At 36.0% G+C, this 21,811-nt stretch overlaps 1 protein-coding gene across 2 annotated transcripts in view; it reads left to right on the top strand.

The window, feature by feature from the left end:
• Window positions 1–21,811, top strand: part of kcnn4 (potassium intermediate/small conductance calcium-activated channel, subfamily N, member 4) — a 25,467-nt gene continuing 3,656 nt past the window's right edge. Inside the window, exons 1-7 of one of the 2 annotated variants that reach the window (XM_082149515.1) lie at window positions 1–706; window positions 5,077–5,172; window positions 9,654–10,108; window positions 10,477–10,612; window positions 15,158–15,268; window positions 17,247–17,368; window positions 21,476–21,545. In XM_082149515.1, coding sequence (XP_082005641.1) covers window positions 422–706; window positions 5,077–5,172; window positions 9,654–10,108; window positions 10,477–10,612; window positions 15,158–15,268; window positions 17,247–17,368; window positions 21,476–21,545 — 1,275 coding nt within the window. In that variant the 5' untranslated portion in view covers window positions 1–421. The remainder of the gene's footprint in view (window positions 707–5,076; window positions 5,173–9,653; window positions 10,109–10,476; window positions 10,613–15,157; window positions 15,269–17,246; window positions 17,369–21,475; window positions 21,546–21,811) is intronic. The other variant, XM_082149514.1, reaches the window with a different exon arrangement.

Consider the following 21,811-nt stretch of genomic DNA (forward strand, 5'->3'; position numbering starts at 1 on the left):
ACTCTTAGCCTACTGTAGGCCTATATAAAACTTTGCCAAACGTGAGAACGACTGATTTTTTAGGGGAAAATATTACAATTGCAACAAACAAAGAATAAATGCACGTCACATTCATCATATGAGGCAACACTACTTCAAGATGAAGTTGCTGTTGTCCATCCACAGCATACGTAAGAGCGCTACTTCATAGTGAAGAGTTTCAGAGCGCCTACCCACAGACCCGTGTGGCTGCAGTCAAATGTTGAGGCGCGTACAGTGTGAGTGAAAGATCGCAGGTAGGAGCGCGCACTTCACTTTGTGCTTCTTAATACTGCTCGAGTCCAACGTGCTATGCCTTCCGAAATTTTGGTTGGAGAGGGGGAAGGATAGGATGGAGAACAAGGCGACTGAGGTCTGTGTGGACTGAAGACAAGAGCGCGCTATGGAGATGACCGCTCGCCTCGCGCACTTGGACACCAAGGTGGATGGCAGAAACTGTGATGGGCTTGTCAACCATAACGGAGAGACGACGGAGATAAGAGTACCGCTCTCTCACACGGGGAAAAGACTCAGTCCGATCGAGGGGGGAAATCTTTACAGACTGCGTGACAGAAAGTTCCTTTTGGAGGACAAGAAGCGCCTCTGCGCGTGGGCACTGGGAACCGCGTTGTTAGGCATTCTGCTGATGGTATTACATGCTGAGCTGTGCCCAGTAGTGTATCAACCAGTAAGTATACAGCTATAATTAAATACTGGTAACGGTAGCGCGCTTGAGACAAGTGGTGCAATTTATGGATGGACGACTTTGAAGGGTAAAATTATATTTAATAAGAGGAAATATCACCCAGATTTAAAAAGAAAATGATTTTCTTGGTTATTTAGAGTAATTTATTTAGGCGTAAAAAAAAAAAAAAAAAAAAAAACAGGTCTAAAAAGTTCCAAAATTACGCATGGCTGGAATGTTCAACTTTAGTTGTAGTAGGGAACTAAAATGTTATTGCTCAAGTAATATCTTAAAGAGAAATAGTTTTATGCGTTACACTGTAAAAAGTGGAAAAATGTTATTACCTTAATGTACTATTCCAACCTGGGTTGATTTAGTGATATATCTATTAAATTTTGACTTTTAACAATTTAAATGTCAGCACATGATTCCCAAGTCATATTCCCAGGGTAGCAGGTTGATCAAAAGAGAGTAAACATCTCCAAATGACAATCTTGACTTTTATATAGCAGGTCTGTTTGGTCATATATGTTTATATCTTCACAAGAAAGAGATTAATAATAGCATTAATAATGTTAAGTTGAAAACAGAACATACAGTTAAAGCACAACGCAACAAGAGTTCCCATGTAAAACCGCCCCTGTTAAATTCAGAGCTGATGTCTTTATCAAAACGCATCCCCAAATAGTCCATCTCAACTTTGGCACACAAAATGACCTGTTGGTCAGTGAGGTCCAATTAACACTAGGAATCAGTTAGTCTGTGCTCTGCAGTCACTTATTACCTGTTGTGTCCCAAAGTAGTATTTTTATTGTCTGACATTTAGCAGGAAATTTTAGCCAAAGCGAATTACAGTGTATTCAGAGTTTGCATTGTATCCGTTCATGCATTCCTTGAGATTTGAACCCATGACCTTGGCATCGCTGGCACCATGCTCTAATACTGTCTGAGCTACAGAAATACATGATTATGAAGTTTTTATATACGATATAGACAAATATATTTTGGATTTTAAAAAATGCATTTAAACAATGAATTACTATATCTTGTCGTGATTTCTTTTTGATAAATGTATGAAAACTAAAACTAATTAAATGTACTTTATATTATTGTGAGAAAAAAACTCATCTGAAAACATCACCTTATTTTAAAAACAACTCTTTACTCATATTTACAGTGTAACGTGTGTCCAATAGAAAATTAAAACAAAAGTCATTTATGATTGCTAACATTATAAAGCTTCTACATGTTCTACATTTAAACCTTTAAACCTAGTATTAATATTTTATTTTTTAAAAATTATAAAACAATGTTCATTACATAACACATAATCTCTATATTAATCTATTTTTGCAGTCTCTCCCTGAAATTGGTCAACATGAGTGACTGAAGAGTTTTTACTCCCTGATTGACAACTAATCAGTGTTTTCATCATTGTTTTCTTGATTTGCTGTAGGAAGTTTCCTATAATTATTTTTTGGTCATACTCCCTAAAACATATATATATATATATATATATATATATATATATATATTAGACAATTTAGAGAAAGAATTAATTTGCACCTCCAAAGCATAGCCTACTTCTGCAACCGTGACGACTTACCATTCTCATGGAAACCAAATTATACAGGAAAAGCAGCTATTTATGCAAGTTTTTCCACATTTTGTCCCCCCTCCCTTTGTGCTGCTCAGACTGCCTATTGCATCTTTCCACACCATTTAGTGCATAATTAGCGCCTGTTTGAATAATGGATTTAAGTGTTGACCTCAAACGGGACATAAGCACTATGCTGATTTTCACGTGTTATCCTGTCCACATACCGTGGTGGTTGGAGCGGTCAAAACAAACTTCAACTCTACCCCCGTAAGCTTTACCTACTGTTTCCTCAATGTTGCTGTTGCATTCATACACATTAACATGAACACTACACAAAGAAATCATTCTTTTTTTCTTCCAAAAACTATATTTGTGAATAGCTTTTATAACACTATATGTGCAATCCATACCTACAAAGCAACTTTATCTATTCAGTATCTATAAATTGTTTCTATAGATGCTTATCACGGTTATGTAGGTTTAGACTGTATTTAAGACAAATTGAGCTTAACTGTGTTCAAGAAGTTGCCAAGTCTTTATACAACCAAAAGCATTCATTGATTGGTGATATAAGCTACAATGAAAGTTTCCACTTGAGTTATATACCTGATCTATGCTAGATTTTCCCCTATGAAATTTGTTTTCTCGTATTGTATTCACAGTTGATATCTTTATCAATATACGCTGTAAACTGGCTCAACTTTAGTGCATAACATGATCTGTTGGCCACAGAGATGACTCACAGAATTACACCTAAAGCAGGACATCAGATATCCTGTTGGTCATTTAGCAGATGCTTTTCTTCCAAAGAAACTTGAAGTGTACAACAAGCTCCTCAGAGTTATCTGAAGTTAACTTCCTTGCTCAACGTAACACAGCAAAACACAAAAGTGGTGGGATTCTCTTCGGTTTTTAGGTCACCCCCTATCTGCGATTTAAAGGTATTTCTTTAGTATTTACACTGTAAAAAGTGGCTGCTACCTTAAAGGAACACTCCACCGTTTTTTGAAATAGGGCTTATTCACCTTCTTTCCTACATTTAGATAGGTGGGCAAATGCATTTTTGTCTCAGTGCATGCATTGTTTTAGTTTGACAGGGTCGGCGCTTGCTTAGCTTAGCATAATGAATGGAATCCTTTGTTGCCAGCTAGCATGTCCTGAGTAAAAGTGATATAAAAAAATGTTGTGGCCTGCGTATTCACAACAAGTACAAATAGCGATGCAGATTAACACTAGACGATTTCCTATGCAGATATTGACTTGGGACTATATTAGGGGGAAGCACAGGTGAAGCACTGCTACTTGGGCACAGAGATATCACGCCCAAGTAGCAGTGCTTCGCCTGTGCTTCCCCCTAATATAGTCCTTAATATATAAGTCAATATCTGCCTAGGAAATCGCCTAGTGTTAATCTGCATCACTATTGGTACTTGTTGTGAATACGTAGGCCACAAGAAGTAATTAGGTGGGTTTTTAAAATTGTTTATATCACTTTTACTCAGGACATGCTAGCTGGCAACAAAGGATTTCATTCATTGTGCTAAGCTAAGCTAGCGCCGACCCTGTCAAACTAAAACAATGCATGCACTGAGACAAAAATGCATTTGCCCACCTATCTAAATGTAGGAAAGAAAGTGAATAAGCCCTATTTAAAAAAACGGTGGAGTGTTCCTTTAAGGAGCTGTTTCTACCTGATCAAACTCTGAAATGTAGTTTTGTTGATGTAACTCAATGTATTTAAGTTTTTTACAGTAACCACATTTTTCAGGGTAATATATTTGTAAATGCAGTATTTTTGAATTTAAAACTGCTCAGAAAACTGACAAGAAACCCGATCTATGGAACTATCATACTATAATTTTTTTCAGAATGGGAATAATGATGTAATTTTTGCCCATTTTCTTCTGGAAATGTAATGACATTTGTTCTTGAATTTGCATGCATATATTTGTTTTATGGCATTTTAGTGGCATTTGTATGGAGAAGGACCACATGCTAACAGAACGATCTTCCAGGCACGATCATTTATTTAAGCCCACCATTCTCTTGGAAAACAGGTTATGCAGGAAAATTGGCTATTTATGCAAGTTTTTCCACATTTTGTCTCCCTCCCTTTTGTGTTGCTCACACTGCCTAAGGTCATATTGCATCTTTCCACATCATTTAGTGCATAATTAGCACCAGTTTGCATAATGGATTTGAGTTTTGACCTCTAATGGCATATAAGCTTGATGCCGATTTTCACATCTTATACAAAACAAAGCAAAACAATCTTCCTTTTGCTGTCAAAAAAAACATCCGATCTTGAATAAGATTAGAAAATTGTTTAATTGTTGATCGTGTTCTACAAAGAAAGCACCTGCATCATACGTAACATGTAATGATTAAACAGCAGAAATTACAGTGAAATACAGGGTGGGCCATTTATATGGATACACCGCAACAACATGGGAATGGCTGGTGACACCAAAGTCCCGTTTGTGGCACACCAGTACATGTGAGGGGGCAAACTCCTCAAGATGGGTGGTGACCATGACATATACTAATGTGCCACAAACAGGACCTCAATATCACCAACCACTCCCATGCCACCACGGTGTATCCATATAAATGGCCCACCCTGTACTTTAACTTTAGGCTAGTATAGTTATTAAATGTATATCTTTTGTATTTAAGTAAAAATGTTCAGTTCTCACATTGACAAATAGTACCACACTGTAACCTGTATAGCATAATTCACTGTCATTCTCTGTGTTTTGTCTGTTCTCTCCAGGGATCCATATATGCCCTCTCCATAAACGGTCTCATCAGTTTCTCCACTGGGTGTCTGCTCATTCTCATCATCGCCTTCCATTATAAAGACACCAGAGTGAGTGTTTTTGTCCAATCTGAATCCGTTGAATTGCCTCTTCTTAATCTCTTAATGTCTGAAGATATTACTCTTAAAGGGACAGTCACCCATGATCATGATTTACAAACCCTAGATCCAAACGCGTATGACTCATTTTGTTCTGTGGAAAACAAAAGAAATTTTTTTGTCCATACAATGAACGTTGACTTTCATAAACAATTTGAATGTTCAGTCAGAATTTTCATATTTGGGAGAACTTTCAACCTCATTTATTGTCAGCTCCGTTTCTACTAGTTTATTTTATTGCGGTGTTACTTATTTGAATAAAATGCCTCTTGATGTTATCTTGACTGCTTCAAAAGAGACCATATGAGCACACACATGGCATAAAATTCTTGCTAGCAATAAGATACAGATGAGACTTCACACAGATGGGATATGTTTATCTTATGATATGTAATGTCATATCCCAATGAGAGTTGTTAAAGTACAGGATTAAATAGTGTAACCCAATACATTCAAAGATTCCTACCCTTAATCAGTGGCGGATCCTGGCATAGGCAAAGGGTGGCAAAGCGCTTAGAGGCGTCATGGGGCGCCGCTCGCGTACGCAGCATTTAGACACGACTTTCTACTCGTCTTTATAGTTCATTTGAGGCAGTTTCTAAATGACAAGTGTTGAGAGCACATAATTGTAACGCAAGAACACATCCATGTAATGCACGAGCACAAATTTCTCCGCTTGCAAGCGGATTCACTTGAGCACAAAACTGGACGCACACTTTCAATATACAGTGGTCTCATGGCTGTGCGTTCGCTCAGATATTGCATGTGCAATATCTATAGTATTTTTTTGGAAGTCAGTGGGGTACATCAACTGTCTGGTTACCGATTCAAAATATCTTCCTTTGTGTTCAGCAGAAGAGAGAAATTCATACAGGTTTGAAACAACTTGAGGGTGAGTAAATGATGACAGAATTTTCATTTTGACGTGAACTATTCCTTTAACCATTATTAACTCAACTTTATACTGGAAAATACTCATGTGGTTGTGTGACTACAGTTCCTAACTGTGGTGTATGTCACATTGGGTAAAACAAGAAATAACATTTATGGAGGCCAGTTAAAGAAACCTGAGTAAATTTAAACAGTGTCAAATTTAGAAAACGTTTCATAGCATCTACAAGTGCAGTGTAGAGATAAGAAGGGAAGTGTGAGGAGCAGGTGGGGCTTATCTGAACTCCTCACACTGAGTCAGCAATATGGGGGCCAAAGGGACCTCAGGGTTTTTAAAGTAAATTTATTTTGGTACAGACAAGTCAGTTACACTTCACTATGTGTTTCTTTGTGTGACTCATTTGGTTAAAGGAACTTAAATGAAAGCAAAAAAGAAGAGGAACAGAAGAATTGAGGAAGATAAAACAGGAGAAATGAGAAAGTAAAAAAAAGGGTGATAGATGATAGGGTCTTCCAAAATTGTGTGTCAAATAAACGTCTGTGTCAAATAAACAAAATCTGATGTACTTTGAGAAAGCATGTCATTTGGCTAAAAGCCCCCTGCTAGTCTTAAGTACCTCAGCACATGTCTCCATCAGCCCACTCTGCCAAGACATCACCTGCTTTTACATGATCTCACATCTCCCTCAATTCACCCCAACCCCCACCCTATTCCCTGTGCCTGGCAAACCCTTAACTGTGTTCCCATGGGACTCATATCGCACCCCTCATCGTCACTGTAAAGACCTCATTCAAGGGACAAAATCTCTGTCTGTAGCAAAAAATATACAGGATATCTATTTAATATCATAAAATAAAAAAATGTTTTTCAAAGAAAGACTACTCAAAGTCACTGTTGAATATTGTTAATTCTTTTAGTTGCGATTCCTATCAAAGCAGGAACTTATGCAACCATGTGTTGCATGTGTTATCAGTAGTGTGCAAAAGGCTAAAAATATCATTTAAGCCGCAGTCCGTAACTCTTTGTTGTGTTCAAAATTTACAAAATTTGTATACATTTTAGTATAAAATTATAAGCGAATTTTTTTTTTATGTAAGCGAGTACATCATGAATCTATTATCCAAATCGTGTTTTTGTCTTATCCTGAATCACTACGATACACCTACAATAAGTGTTTATATTCTGACTATTTTAGACTGGTTTGGGTCGTACCACTGCCAGTAGCACCTCAATGCAGAACACGAGATCCGGGGGGCCGAGTTGGATCCAGATAAAGGGGTGGAGATTGGTAGGTTTAGGGGTGGGTTTAGGGATTAAGGGGTGGAGATGGGTAGGTTTAGGGGTAGGTTTAGGGATCAGGGGGTGGAGATGGGTAGGTTTAGGTATATGTAAGGTGGGAGGAGTTGGATCTAGATCCAACTCCTCCCCGTGGATTTCATGTTCTGCAGTGAGGACCATCTCACCACTGCGGACTAGCCCAGTACCTGCGTGACTCGTCATAGACATAAACTGAGAGAAGGAGCTCCGATGTTCTTCCGCAATATATATTTATAATGCTCACAAATCTGTCTTTTTATAACAGTAAAAGCTATTTTTATGTAGTCGCGATGTTATATTGTGTCATGTTTATCAAAAAATAAAACGGATAAAAAACGTAGACCCCACTTTATTGGTATTTAAATAGAGTAAGCTTATGTTGAACTTTATTATTGTACAAACAGACGCTGTATTAAGCAGTACATAAAGTACTAAATGAAAATGTTTCTGAAACATCTGTGTAGGCCTATTTGACAAATATTGCATTTATTTAACTTGAGCTGTGTAAGGCTGGAAGCTTACGCTGCTATTTTGAACCAGTAACCGCAACAAAAGGCAGGTGAAGGATGACGTGTATAATTCAAAGATTTCTCTGACTCCATTAAAGTTGTTGCTATTCTTTAACCTCTTATTCTTTAAAGGTAAAGGTCTTTCTTAGAACTTAGAACGTAGGATTTAACCTGAACGTTTAGATAACGAAAGTTATAATCACTTTAGCTTTAAACATCATCAGTGATAAAAGGAAAGATTCTCAAAGCCTTTAAAGCAGGCAAAGTTATTTATTAAGTTACGTTTAAATATACAGACAGTAGAATGGAACAACATACTGTATAGAAAACTTAGTTGTAACAAATAATGCACTGTTGTGCAAAACAAGGCCGTAAAAGCCTTTCTCATAGTATGAGGTTACGCACCGGTGCGCAGGAGTGGGGGGGTTAAAGCCTTTCTCCTAGATCAACAGTTACCTTTCCTTCTTATACCCTGAGCAAAGAATTGTTAAACATGAGTGGAATACCAACACCGAAAACCGGCCGATAGAAATCCAAAAGATGAGGCGAATAGGTTGTGATCAAGAGGGGGAGAAGAACATTAACATAATTCATTCTCCTCAATGCACGTTTAACCAATAGTACCTAGATTGTACATTAGGATACTTTAATATCTCTATTAAGTTCACCACCACCATTAATTTCAGTTTATAAGCTGTCAGATGAGACCAAACATGACATTGCCTGGAGTGTCCCAACAGTCCTCAATCAGCATAGTGATGAAATCCCTTGCACTAGATAGGCATTAGCATACTGTGATGATGAAGGCCATTGTGCCATGTTTAATTCACATGTATACCTTTAAAAGGCTTTTTGAAGTACTAGGGCAGTAAAGAGTTCTGCCCATATTTGCTCAGCCCTACAGCTGTGATAAAGTATCCAAGCGTCACAACAGGAAGCAGAAAGTGTCCGACTTCACGTATCCGTGTTCACCTCCTCCCCAACTCTCGCCGATCAATTACATCCAGTCACAGCCGAAGTCGAACGCGCCTGAACTGAAAACTAGGACACTAAACGTGAAAACCCACCCAAACATACAAAGAACATAGAAACACTGACTATCCTTTACCCTATTGTGATTAGATTAAGGTATGATAATTTATGTTATTTATATTTATCTTATTTGGTGCAGTTCAAGTAGGCCTATTATGAATTTTCCTTTTTTTTGGTGCCATTTATTTTATTATTTACTTTAAAATGGTTAAATCTATTAATTTAACAGACAAACTTTTTCAGATTTGACAGCAGCTGGAACTGGTAAAATAAGTGTAGCGGTTGTACACTTACAACCAAATTCTGGTCCATGTACTTTTCAAACTGTCTGATGTAATCAAGACGGCTGTTGATTAATATGGTGTTACTCATTTTAAGCTCTAAGTCATGTTTGATATTTTTTGTGTCATGTAATTAATGAGGCATTCACTTGTGATTTATGGTTTTGAGTAGTTTCACTGACACACTTGTCCTTCACAAGTAAAACAGTTTACAGCTGGACGTCCTATCAGGGAGGGCAGGGCTGTGTTTATTTTGGCACTGTTCTCACAGTGAATCAAGAACGTCTTGCTCACTTTCTCGTCTTTGCCATACTTTGTTAATCATTGCTTCCTTATGAGATCAATCAAGTGATTCTCTTGTTGATACACATCCTGCCTCTGTTTTTCTTTCCTTTCTTCAAGCTTTTCATCATTGACCACAACCAGGTGGACTGGCGGATTGCCATGACCAGTAACCGAGTGCTTGGCATCTCCCTGGAACTCATTGTCTGTGCTATCCATCCTGTGGCCATCTACCTGAGGCCAGATATGGGGGGCAGACTTGGGGGGAAGCCGGAGCAAAATTCCTCTACCCCCCTCTGCTTGTCCTCCAGTCACAAAGAAGTCATGCTCGATGTGGAACTGCTTCTGTCGGCCCTCATGTTCCTGAGACTGTATCTCGTGCACAGAGCCGTCCTGTTACACAGCAAGGTGCTCCTCAGCGCCTCTTACAGGAGCATCGGCTCCCTCAACAACATCAACTTCAGCTTCCGCTTTGTGCTCAAGGTGTTAATGAACAAGTATCCGGCCCGAACGCTGCTGGTCTTCATTATGTTCTTCTGGCTCTCCGCTGCTTGGATGCTGCGGCTGTGTGAAAGGTATACAGAACGTGCAATTACTAGTAAAGAAAAACACATACGCAACAGTATTTATTATAGTTTTTTCATTCGCTTCCTCTTGCTCGACTCGTTACAGCTCATCAAGTGTTATCATGCTGATTCTGATGTTGATGGTCAATTTGAGTTGTGGTCATTTGTTACAAATAGATTTATTTCAGGAACAAACATGTTGTTCTTCTGCACTCAGAACTCATTTTTCAATGTCAAATTTCAAACCAAACATTCTAGTGTGTTATTTCAGAGTCATTCATTAACAGTGTTGTCTTTTCGTTCAGTTTAAGTAGATGTTCTGAGTTTTTCTTTTGTTCTGAGTAATTTACACAGCTGCTCTCTGTCTCCACCTATAGGCAGAAGCAGGTCGAGACAGGTGGCATGGACACAGCACTGTGGCTCATAGCTATCACCTTCCTCACAGTGGGCTATGGAGATGTGTCCCCTCACACCAGCTGTGGGAAGTTGGTGTGTCTCTTCACAGGCGTCATGGTAAATATAATTCATTTTGAGACAAATGCAATAAATGATGAATTTATTGGCAACATAATTTCCTTTTGTTTTATTTATGAAAGTGCGGTATTTGTTAGAGCATTAAACATGTTCAGTAATGATGTTTGCTCATAAAAGACAAAGAGTACTAATTATTCAATGAGCTCCATATTTTTGGTTTAATAAAGTAATAGAAGATGTTTAGCATTATCATATGACTTTATGATAGCTGAACTTTTTACGTTAGCTGAACACTTTACAGGACTCCCGACTACGACTAGTCGTAAATGCGACAATAATTTGTGTGTCTAAATGTGGTTTAGTCAGCTATATCTGCATACCATGAATATGTTATATTGTCACAGCAACAAAAACAGCACGAGCCGTGATGTCGTGAAAAACGACTCTTATGCACAGGTTCATTTTAATGACCGAGTCAAAAAGATTCACGAACTCCCTCGTGAACTAGGGACTATCACAGACTATCACTGTCTGTGAATCGTTCAGAGCCGTTTACAGCTCACTCCATGTGAACCATGAGTCGTTTTTTGGTTAGGTTATGTCCTATTCAAAACGAACCAGAAACTGTGTTACTTCAGATTCATTACATTTACATATTCACTTAATCATTGTTCATGTGAACATGAATAATGTGAACATTACAGTTATTCAATAAATGAATTACGGTTTTCTTAAAAACAAGCAAGCGGGTATGTTGTTTGTAAGTCGTTTGCCTCCTACATGACACACACCTCTTTTTTTAAATGTAAATAAGTGTCTGTAGTTGTCATATAGCATATAGCATATAGCACCTTAACCACCCCAAAGAACCGCTAAAGAACCGCTGAAGAAACAAACTGGGCTTAACAGGTTCTTTAAATGGTAGTGGTGCTATATAGCACCTTAACCACCGCAAAGAACCCCTGAAGAACCGCTGAAGAACCATTTTTTTTTAGTGTGTGGGGTCTGACTATGATGCTGTGCTGACAGTTTATAATTTTAAATAGAATCATGGTCTGTGACATCTCACATACAGAGGCTGTTCAATCATGATTAAAGGGATGGTTCGGAGTAATTTCAACCTAGGGTCCTTTGCACCATGTCCTTGAGCAAAACTCACAAGTGTAAGGCAAAAGTGGAAAACTTTTCAGAAGTGTTGACAACTAAGTGTTAACTAATAATTGTTGCAAACTGCTACTAACAACAAAATATTAGTGCATTCCTGGAACTGGGCGTGGTTACATTACTTCCTTATGCATCACTTTCTGCCAGGACTTTTACAAGTTTTTTTCCAAATCACGGAAGTGACCTCGACGTCCGGGTTAGCGGTAGCATAAGCCATCAAGCAAGTGTTATTTAAATAAACTCCTGATGTACTTATAAACTTTCCAATGCCTCGTTTTATGAGTACAGAACCTATTTGTACTACTGTAGAAATTTAGTACCATTCTGGGCATTATTAGTGGGGTAATTTACGAGATACAACCTTGGATCCGTTAGCGCCTGCACTTAGGCTGATATCTCTAAATAAGCTCTAACTTTAATAATGTTTGACCAAGGGAAAAAAAGCTTCTGGGGGGGGTGGGGTGGCTCGAGGTCATGGTGCAAAGGACCCTAGGTTGAAATGACTCCAAACCATCCCTTTAACAAACAAGTATTGAGAGGTGATCTGAATGAATGCGTTGCATTTTAACAAATATCCAATAATATATATATTTTTTTTCAATTTGTCTTATGTTGGATAATGTTGAAATCATATCTTTAAGGCATTATGAAGGTTTTAAAAAATGGATTAAATATAAACTCTCAGGGTTTGTGTGCATCAGGGTGTATCTGAACATAGAGTTCAGTAAGTGAAGGAGGGAGGGAACGATTTAGCAATACGATACACAGATTGTTTTGTCTGTAAACCAAGTACTTTGGTTACACCCGTACAAGATCATTTCAGACCGAATGACTGAAAATATAGACGATACATATGAATTTCATGTCAAAAGTTTACAACAAGAAGCTTATTATATAATAATATTATTATTTTTTAAATATTAATATAAGTATTAAATATAGTTTTTATTACATCATTAAAATTGAAGTAGTTTAAAAATAAGGTAATTTTGGTTAAGGTTACATTAATTAATGCATTTCCTAACATTAATTAAGAATGAGAAATACATTTGTAACAGTATTAATTACTCATTGTTAATGTTAGTAAATAAAAATACAACTGTCTTTGTTAGTTCATGTTAGCTTAGGTCCATTAAATAATATCAACCGATGTTGATTTTAATAATGTATTACTACATTTTTTAATTAACATAAACCGAGATTAATAATGCTTTAGAAGTATTCTTCATTATAAATCAATGTTAACAAAAGGAACCTTATTGTAACATTTTAGCGAATGTTTACAGTGACGTAAGAGCCTGTGCCAGTATGTGTTGGGAATTTGTGGTGTATGTTCCTGAGTGTTGGGTTTCCAGCCATACTCTGACTCAGGCAGCTGCATCTGCACCGGACTGTCCGCCCTTCTCTTCTCTCCATCCCTCATTTCCGATCAGGGCAGATAAGCCGGCAGGATAGGAGCATGGGGCTCACACGACAGGAGCATGGGGCTAAAGCCAAACCCAGACACCTCCCTGACACAGTGGAAAATAATCCTTCACTCTTCTTTCTCTCCCTCGCTCAGTGTTTTTATAAGCTTTCCCCTTTTTTTAGGGAAAACTTTCCACCATTGCCATTTTTAGGTGGTTTATAGCATTTGGCGCCACTAGATCAGGAGGGTGTGCCAACCTGTGCCTAAGACTTGGAAAACCAGAAAAAAAAAGTTTCCTAATCCAGTTGGAACAGTATACCAACAGTTCATTAGGGATTGCCTCTCACCTGTAGTTCATTCAAGCGTAGTGTTCAACATGACTGGTTGCCTCATGTAAAAGCCTCCTATCACTTTCTCCACATAAAGACGAGACTTTAACGACTTTCCAATGGTATGATCAGCTTCCATCATCACCTGTTACCCATTAACTGGAAGTATGAAGGAGCGTCTGTGTGTTTGTCTTGCATACCTGCACTGCAAAAAAAAAAAAAAAAAAAAAAAAAAAATTTTTTTATATATATATATATTAATCAGTATTTTTCTTATTCCCCAAAAAGATAAATATAATTACGCAATTTTTTTTTATTGTTCTGGTTATAAATGACTAGTTGTTTTTTTTACCTTGCTTTAAGCTTAAACCTCATTAATTCTAATGAGCTATAACAAACAATAAGAAAACAGCCAATTGTATGAGAAACTTAATTCTCTTATAAGATATATTCTCTGAAAACATGCTGTTTTGTGTCCCAAGTAATCTTGGTTTAAATATGTAAAAAAAAAAATTATATAGAAAAAAAACAAGAAAAAAAATACTAATTAAGAATTTTATAGTAGTGTATCTTTTTGCATCTTGCATGAATTCCAGACAATTCTGCTTATAGGGTGGGGACAGTTCAAAAGATGAATGTGTAATCTCCATATTTTAGAATATAACACAGGAATTCACATCGTCTGCCAGCAGAGTAAAAGAGCATTGAGGGAGAAACTGAGTGAAAAAATATGGTTGTATTAAAGATTTTGCTCGTTGAATTGATTAATTCTGGCTTACTGAGATGATTGACTAAGGGGAGTTCTGTGATTATACTTTACCATATTCCTTGACTGCTGTGAATAATCAACTATGGAAAAACTGTAGGCCTTTGTGTTTTCAGACCTTTTAGTCAATACCGTGAAGCAACCTTAAAGCGAACTGATTAAATTATTGCTAGCTAACTATTATTTCTTTCCATGACAACTAACTGGCTCTCTCTCTGTCTCCCTTTCTTTATCTCTCAATTATTTTTTTCTCTAATGCAACAAATTAAGGAGCTCAGGTAAATGAACTGTTTAGTGTAAAATTACATGGAAACATTCTATGGAATCTCGTTTCCGTCACAGAATTTTTTTTTTTTTTAAGAAAATTGCGTCTTTTTATCTCACAATTACGAGTTTACATCTCACAATTCTAACTTTATTTTGCGAGATATAAAGTCAGAATTGCGTGATATAAAGTCACAATTGCAATTGTGAGTTTATATCTCGCAATTGCGAGTTTATATCTCGCAATTCTGACTTATAACCCACAATTGCGACTTTATATCACGCAGCTGTGACTTTATAACTCGCAATTGTGACTCTATATCAGGCAATTGTGAGATAAAAGTCGCAATTACCTTTTTTATTTATTATTCTGTGGCGGAAACAAGCTTCCATACATTCCTCATAGAGACACTTCCATGTAATACTTTTGTTTATGTTTTGTTTTATTCATTTATTTGGGAAAATCTTTCTAAATTTTGAAACTGATTTGAATCAAATAAATACCATTATATTCCATCCCGCCAACAATTATTTATACACTTGTTACAAAGAATATCTGAATATCATTAAGTCTGAATATTTTATGTCTGAGTATATGTTTGGGATAATGAGACAGATGGTAACCATGCTCATGTCTGTGTGTTTGTTGTCAGGGTGTGGCATGTACTGCTATGTTGGTAGCAGTCATGACTAAGAAATTGGCACTTAACAAAGGGGAGAAACATGTGCATTTCTTCATGATGGACATTCAGATCTCCAAGCGGGTGAGCACACAGACCACCACATACAAAACATGTTAATGATGATAATTAGAATTAGCTTAGCCATTTGGGAATGCTTAACTTAATCTTTAAAAACATATCTCTGTTGCGGATGAGAAACATAAAAAGCAGTGACCCGGAGGATGCAGAGGCATGGATGGAAGCAGCATTATTTTCCGCATTGAACCTGTGTTATGATTTCTGAGGCTTTTTATAATATTATTTTTTCCTTAAATAGGGAATTCCAAACAGCAGCACAGTGTGGGAAAATGCTTAGGACGGCCAGGCAGAGACGGCCGCTGAGCTCTTAATAGCCGACAAAAGGCGTCAAAGGGAGGAAACAATCAGGTCCCTGTCAGGAAAAGAACTTGTGTTAGTCCATGAGAAGTTTAACTGCAGACAGGAAATAAGATGCACTCATGTGTGTCCTGTGAGTGAGCCTTAGCGTATGCACAGGGAAAGAAAGGAGAGAAAGTCTTGATGCTCAGGGTGGCTTGCACTCCTCTAACAGGATCCATCTGTTTGCTTATCAGAGGAAGGAGGAGAGACCCCAAAATAAATGCATTGAGGAAGATGGTAAATAGAGTTTCAACAAAAGGGGGGCAAGAATTGACAGGTGTTTCTGAAAATTACATTAGATTGTTTCCCACCGCTGAAAGCAAGTTCTTAAAGGAATATTCTGGGGTTTAAGTTTAATCTACAGCATTTGTGTCATAATATTGATTACACATTTTTTTTATTTTACCTTGTCCCTCATTTCAAAATTATCTTAGGATCTGAATGGGAAGCTGACACAAAATACTTTTGGACAGTTGAAAAAGTTAACATTTATAAGCAAAAAAAATATTTAACAACTTTTAAAATATTATTATTGATTAATTATTAGATTTTTATATCTAAGTTCATTTATATATATATATATATATATATATATATATATATATATATATATATATATATATATACAGTAGTCAACATTTGAAGTGGATCAAAACCTTTCATCAAAGTTATACATGAATTTTGAACAATACCTGTTCTTGTCTTAGGACAACTTTGATTAACCTTTTTGATCCACATATATATATTATTTTAACGTTTATATATTGGCCACATTCATAGCATAATTGCCTCACTTTAAACCAATTTTAATAAAAAAATATTAACAAAAGGAGGGACAAGTGGACATTAATCAACTGCTAAATTCAACTGAGTCCAGAATATTCCTTCAACATATTCATAAAGGTCTGGACCTGTGCTTTCAACTTGGCAAAAGCCATATCCTGTCACAGGGTGTTTTGTTGTGTTGAATTGCGCGCGCGTGTGTGTGTGTGTGTGTGTGTGTGTGTGTGTGTGGCGTGCCACAGGTCCAACTCATCAGATCCTGCAATGATTTACCTTGATGATACTTTAAAGGAAGACATCTGGACACAGTTGGACACTAATAATAACCTCAAATGCACAAAATTGTCAGGGAGGTTGTGACATCATCATGAGCAGGTCTTCAACAGGAAGACACAGAGACAATAATAGAATCAAAGAAAGTAGAGAAATGTGTGATTAAAAAAGAAAGCCCTTGACCGCCCATAACCCATATATAACTTTAAGATAGCTATTCTCATCCTCAAATCACCCTCAAAATAACCAATACTTATCCTTCCGTTCCCATCTTTCCATGTTTGTTTCCATCAAGGCCACTTCTTTAATAAACCGCACCAGTTTCCTTATATCCTGTCCAAATGTTCTAGTAATTCTCTGATGTGTTGTATTTTGTCATTTACACATCACAGTCATCATATTACTGTTACCGAGTGTAATTTAATGGCCAGCAATGTTTATAGTAGTTTCAGTATTTTATCTGCTGAACAATTTAAACATACAACTGTTTACTTAAGGAATGGCCTGCAGACTGTCAATAGAGTATCATTGTATAGTTATGATGGATGGATTACTTATTATGGAAATCATACTCTCTGTGGCGCAGATCCGGCACGCAGCAGCTGATGTGCTAAGAGAATGTTGGCTACTGCATCGCACCACCCAGACAAAGGACAACAGCGGAGAGCATCGACATCATCAGAGATGCCTTCTGGAGGCTATCCGTGTGTGAGTGATCCACTGTGCATTCAACCATTAGACATCATGAGAGAGATTCACTATAGACATTTTTATTTTTATTTTTTGCTATCTGCTATCTGCTATTTGCTATTTGCTATCCATAGGCTTTACCCACAATACAGTGCAGTTACGCCCTTTTGCCACTAACTGGCTTTGTATGTTCAATGTTAAGTATTTTGGCTTCTAATAATTACTTCAAATGATATATATATATATATAAATTTCAACCAAATGTCACTTATGCCCCTCTGCATGGTTCTCACCCCTTGATATACTAATTATGTTCCTTTTTGCTTTTTTTCTTTGGGTAGCTGACACAAAATACTTTATTGCTTATACACTTATACACTTTATATACTTTATTGTTATATTTATGTAATTTATTTTTTCCAATTTAATTATAAAATGTGATTTCATTATGTATATTCATTGTTACTATAACACCTTTTAAATTATGTAAATATATATATTATTTAAATTATATAATTATTCATTTTTAATATTTATATTTTATATATATATATATATATATATATATTTTTTTTTTTTTTTTTTTTATCATTATCATTATATATCATTATATTATCATTATATATCGAGGGGTGAGAACCAGAGGGGTGTATAAGTGACATTTCACCAACTTTACAGGAGGGCCAAAACAAAACACATGACCATAGTTTGATCTGACTTCGTGTACTGATTTCAATCTTTGGATGACAGTATACTTATTAAACACTATTTTAACGTTTTTATATTTTTTTATTAAAAAAAGTCACATGCGCCTTTTTGGCACCAATGTTTCATTCCATTTCGTATATGAAAACATGGGCACATCTGATGACAATATGAACAAAGCATTACATTAATGAGTTTAAAAGAAATAACAATCTATTGTGATAAAATAAAATATCACATAAAATCTCCTTACATCAAAATAGTTAATTGAAAGTGATAAATTTGACAAAAATAGTAATCCCAGCCCCTTAATTTGGCCAAATGGGCAATTGAAAAGCCTTTACAGATACCTTTGTAATAATAAAATAATATGAATACCATTAACTGAATGATACTGTAGTAATGAATTGCATAAATAATTATTATTAACAACTAATTAATAACATTTTGCCATACCAACTGAAAGTATAGGTTCCAGAACAGTGAGCATATGAAATAGGTTACTGAATATTGTGGACATGACAACAAAACAAAAACAATCTGTGTCTTAAAGAACATTTGAGATGGATTTGTATTAGCCTACTCTGACTGGCTGACTTGTAATGCCTGGTAGATGTCCATATAAGACTGCGGGATACTGCCATTTGTGCACAGTGTAAGTAAATCTTTCTTTTTCACAGCAGTGATCCCATGGGGGACAACTGTATAACTGTTTAGGTTCCATTCCATGATAACCTCTGGTCTCCTGTTTTCCAACTTCAAGCTTTTTAAATGGTCAGATAGTTCATATTTGAACTGAATACCTTTTGGATCGTCTTTTGTGCGGCCAGGCACATGATTTTCTGCCAACGAAACATAATTTATTTGTAATAAAATCCTTTGTAACATTATAAATGTATTCAACATTAATAATAAAGACATTTATAATGTTACAAAGGCTTTCTATTAGAATACTCTATTATTATATTCTAATTTGTTATTCGCTAGAACAAAAGTTTCTGCTAAATTAATATAAATATTAATTCATTGCACAAAAGTCTTTGATTTGACATTTAAAATGAAAAAGATGAAATTGATGAAAATGATTAAATCAGCTATTTGTAACAACAAATTGGCTATTTTATTCAATATGATAATGTAATAATAATAATAAGAGACGTCTGGATATTTGCATTTACTCCATCATCCAGCTTTTTGTCACGAAATAAGCGTAATAATACATCTCCCAGCAGTTAAAAACAGTTTTCTTATCATGGTTGACCTGCCGGGCTTACACGTGGTGTCAGGCATTTTGACTCATGTGCTATCCATAGGCTTTACCCACAATACAGTGTAGTTACGCCCTTTTGGCACTAACTGGCTTATGTTCTATGTTAAGTGTTTTGGCTACTAATAAATAACTTCAAATTATATATATATATATATTTCACCCAAATGTCACTTATGCCCCTCTGGTTCTCACCCCTCGATATACTAATTATGTTCCTTTTTATAAAATAAACAAAATTGCTATAGAAAATGATTAATATATATATATATATATATATATATATATATATATACACGCACTAGTTCTTTATAAAGAACCTAGTTATAAACTTCAATATGTATGCTAGAATATGCTTACCGCAATTCATCAATGCCATTTCCTGCACATGAGTAGATGAAATGTATAATATGTTTAATGAATTAAACATAAGATATGATAATGCTTTTATAAAAATAATCATGCAATAGTTCAACAATCTGGACCATCACCTGGACTATTTAAACTCTATGGACACTGGGGTAGGACATTGCTTCATTGCTTTGAGGGAACTGCTCATATTCCACTTGGTCATTTTCTATAAAATCATACATGACAAGTCAGTTTCACAAAGATCACGTTATGCAGTGCAACGCATACTATGTGTTCTTGCGGTTGTTTATTTTGTGGTCATTACAAGAATTGCAGTTCCTCATCTGTTCCTTTGTTGTTCCTTTATGACCAGTGCATGGGAAGCTGTGATGTGTGAATCTACACCCGAGTTTAGCATTGCTAATGTCTACAGGATTCGGGCTCTTAGAATGTTCCATGTGTGAGATCTGTGGCTTTAAGGGGTGGAGGGATATCTGACTTCCTGTTATACAGTTAGCAGAATCACCAAGAATATTCTGGAAAGAAAGTGGGTGCTGCAGTGACAGCTAAAACGGCATGCTAGCAAGCAGACCGCTAAATAGTTCGGAGGTCATTCTGGTTTGTGCTTTTTGGTGTGTTTCCTTTTTGCTTCCATGACACACGGTCGCTGGTCATGTCTGCATGCTTTGGTAGTTGCTGATGTTTCCCCTACAATAACTGGTTTCCGTTTTGCTTTTTTGGGACACAACATATTCAGAGACATCTGCCAGTCAGCCTGTTGCAAAACCTGACATCAACAAATGTCAGGAAATACACAAACTTTCATTACTAGAAGTTACAAAAGAAGATCTTGAATTTAACCGTAAAAAGACCCAAAAGAGATGAATGCATAAAGGGGATTAAAATTACCTGTTTTTATCTTCATTATACAGAAATGTTTAAATGTTTCAATATTATTCATTTGTTCGCTTAACATGTACAGTACATATACAATTCTAAAGATAACTAACGTATGTCTATGTGAGAAATTTAATTTTAACTTTTTTTGACTATACTGACTACACTGACCCTTTTACAAATATAGATTGGTCTTTTTTAACACAAAATATGAAATTGGCAGTCACAAAGTTTTGACAAATCCAGGGTGTCAATAAATTAAATATTATTGACAAAACTTACAGTAAAAAAAGTACCAGTCAAGATTCTGTAAGAAATGCATACAGGTCTATAATAAAAATATAAAGCATAAAAAAAGAAAATCTAAAAAAAGAGAAAAATCAATACAATTAAAATATAAAAAATGAAAGCTAATTCAAATGTAATATATTCTATAATAATATACTTTATACTAATATCAATAGTATATAAATAATACAAAAATAACACTATTTTGACCCCTTTTACAAACACTTTTATACAAACATTTTATTATATTTTTTATGAACCTATGACCAGCACATGTAAATGACATTACTGAGGCTCACATGCAAGATTTATGAAGAATACATATTAAGCAATTAAAGGATTATTGAAGAAACACCACACCCTTGGTCATTTTGCCCCCTTTTTGCATTCTATGGTTGAAAATCACCCTGACTGCTCATTCAGATAAGACAATATATTGATTTAAAATTTCTAAGACGTGTTTTGTGTGACAAAGCCATATTCGAAGAGGCGTGATCATCTCATGAATTAGAGGATTGAGATCTCCAACATAGAGAAACCCAGCTGACTAGAGTTCCTTTAAAACCATTGTACCAGGCGATGAATGTAAGTGAACGCATGTCTTTGTCTACAACTAGATTTCGTCACTTGCGGTTGAAGCAGAGGAAGATAAGGGACTATGCCAGTGAGATGGTGGATCTTTCGAAGGTAAGTCAAGACATACATCGGACTGGTGTCTAGGTCTGTTTGCCCTAATAAAGTGGCATTCTCCTAACCCAGACATATAAATGTTCTGTGAAACCATAAAAATCTCTTTAAAAACTACCTTAATGTCTGACAGTGTCTGGTGTGTTACTTATGGCTATGCACATAAAAAGAAAAACAAGACTTTGACAGTCATCTTCCAGAGATTGTACCTCCCAATTTTTTTTGTGAGAAATGAGTAAGAAAATGACCAAATGTCCAGTGTCTTA

This window comes from Leuciscus leuciscus (assembly GCF_965113295.1).
Source record: "Leuciscus leuciscus genome assembly, chromosome: 20".
Classification (NCBI taxonomy): Eukaryota; Metazoa; Chordata; class Actinopteri; order Cypriniformes; family Leuciscidae; genus Leuciscus; species Leuciscus leuciscus.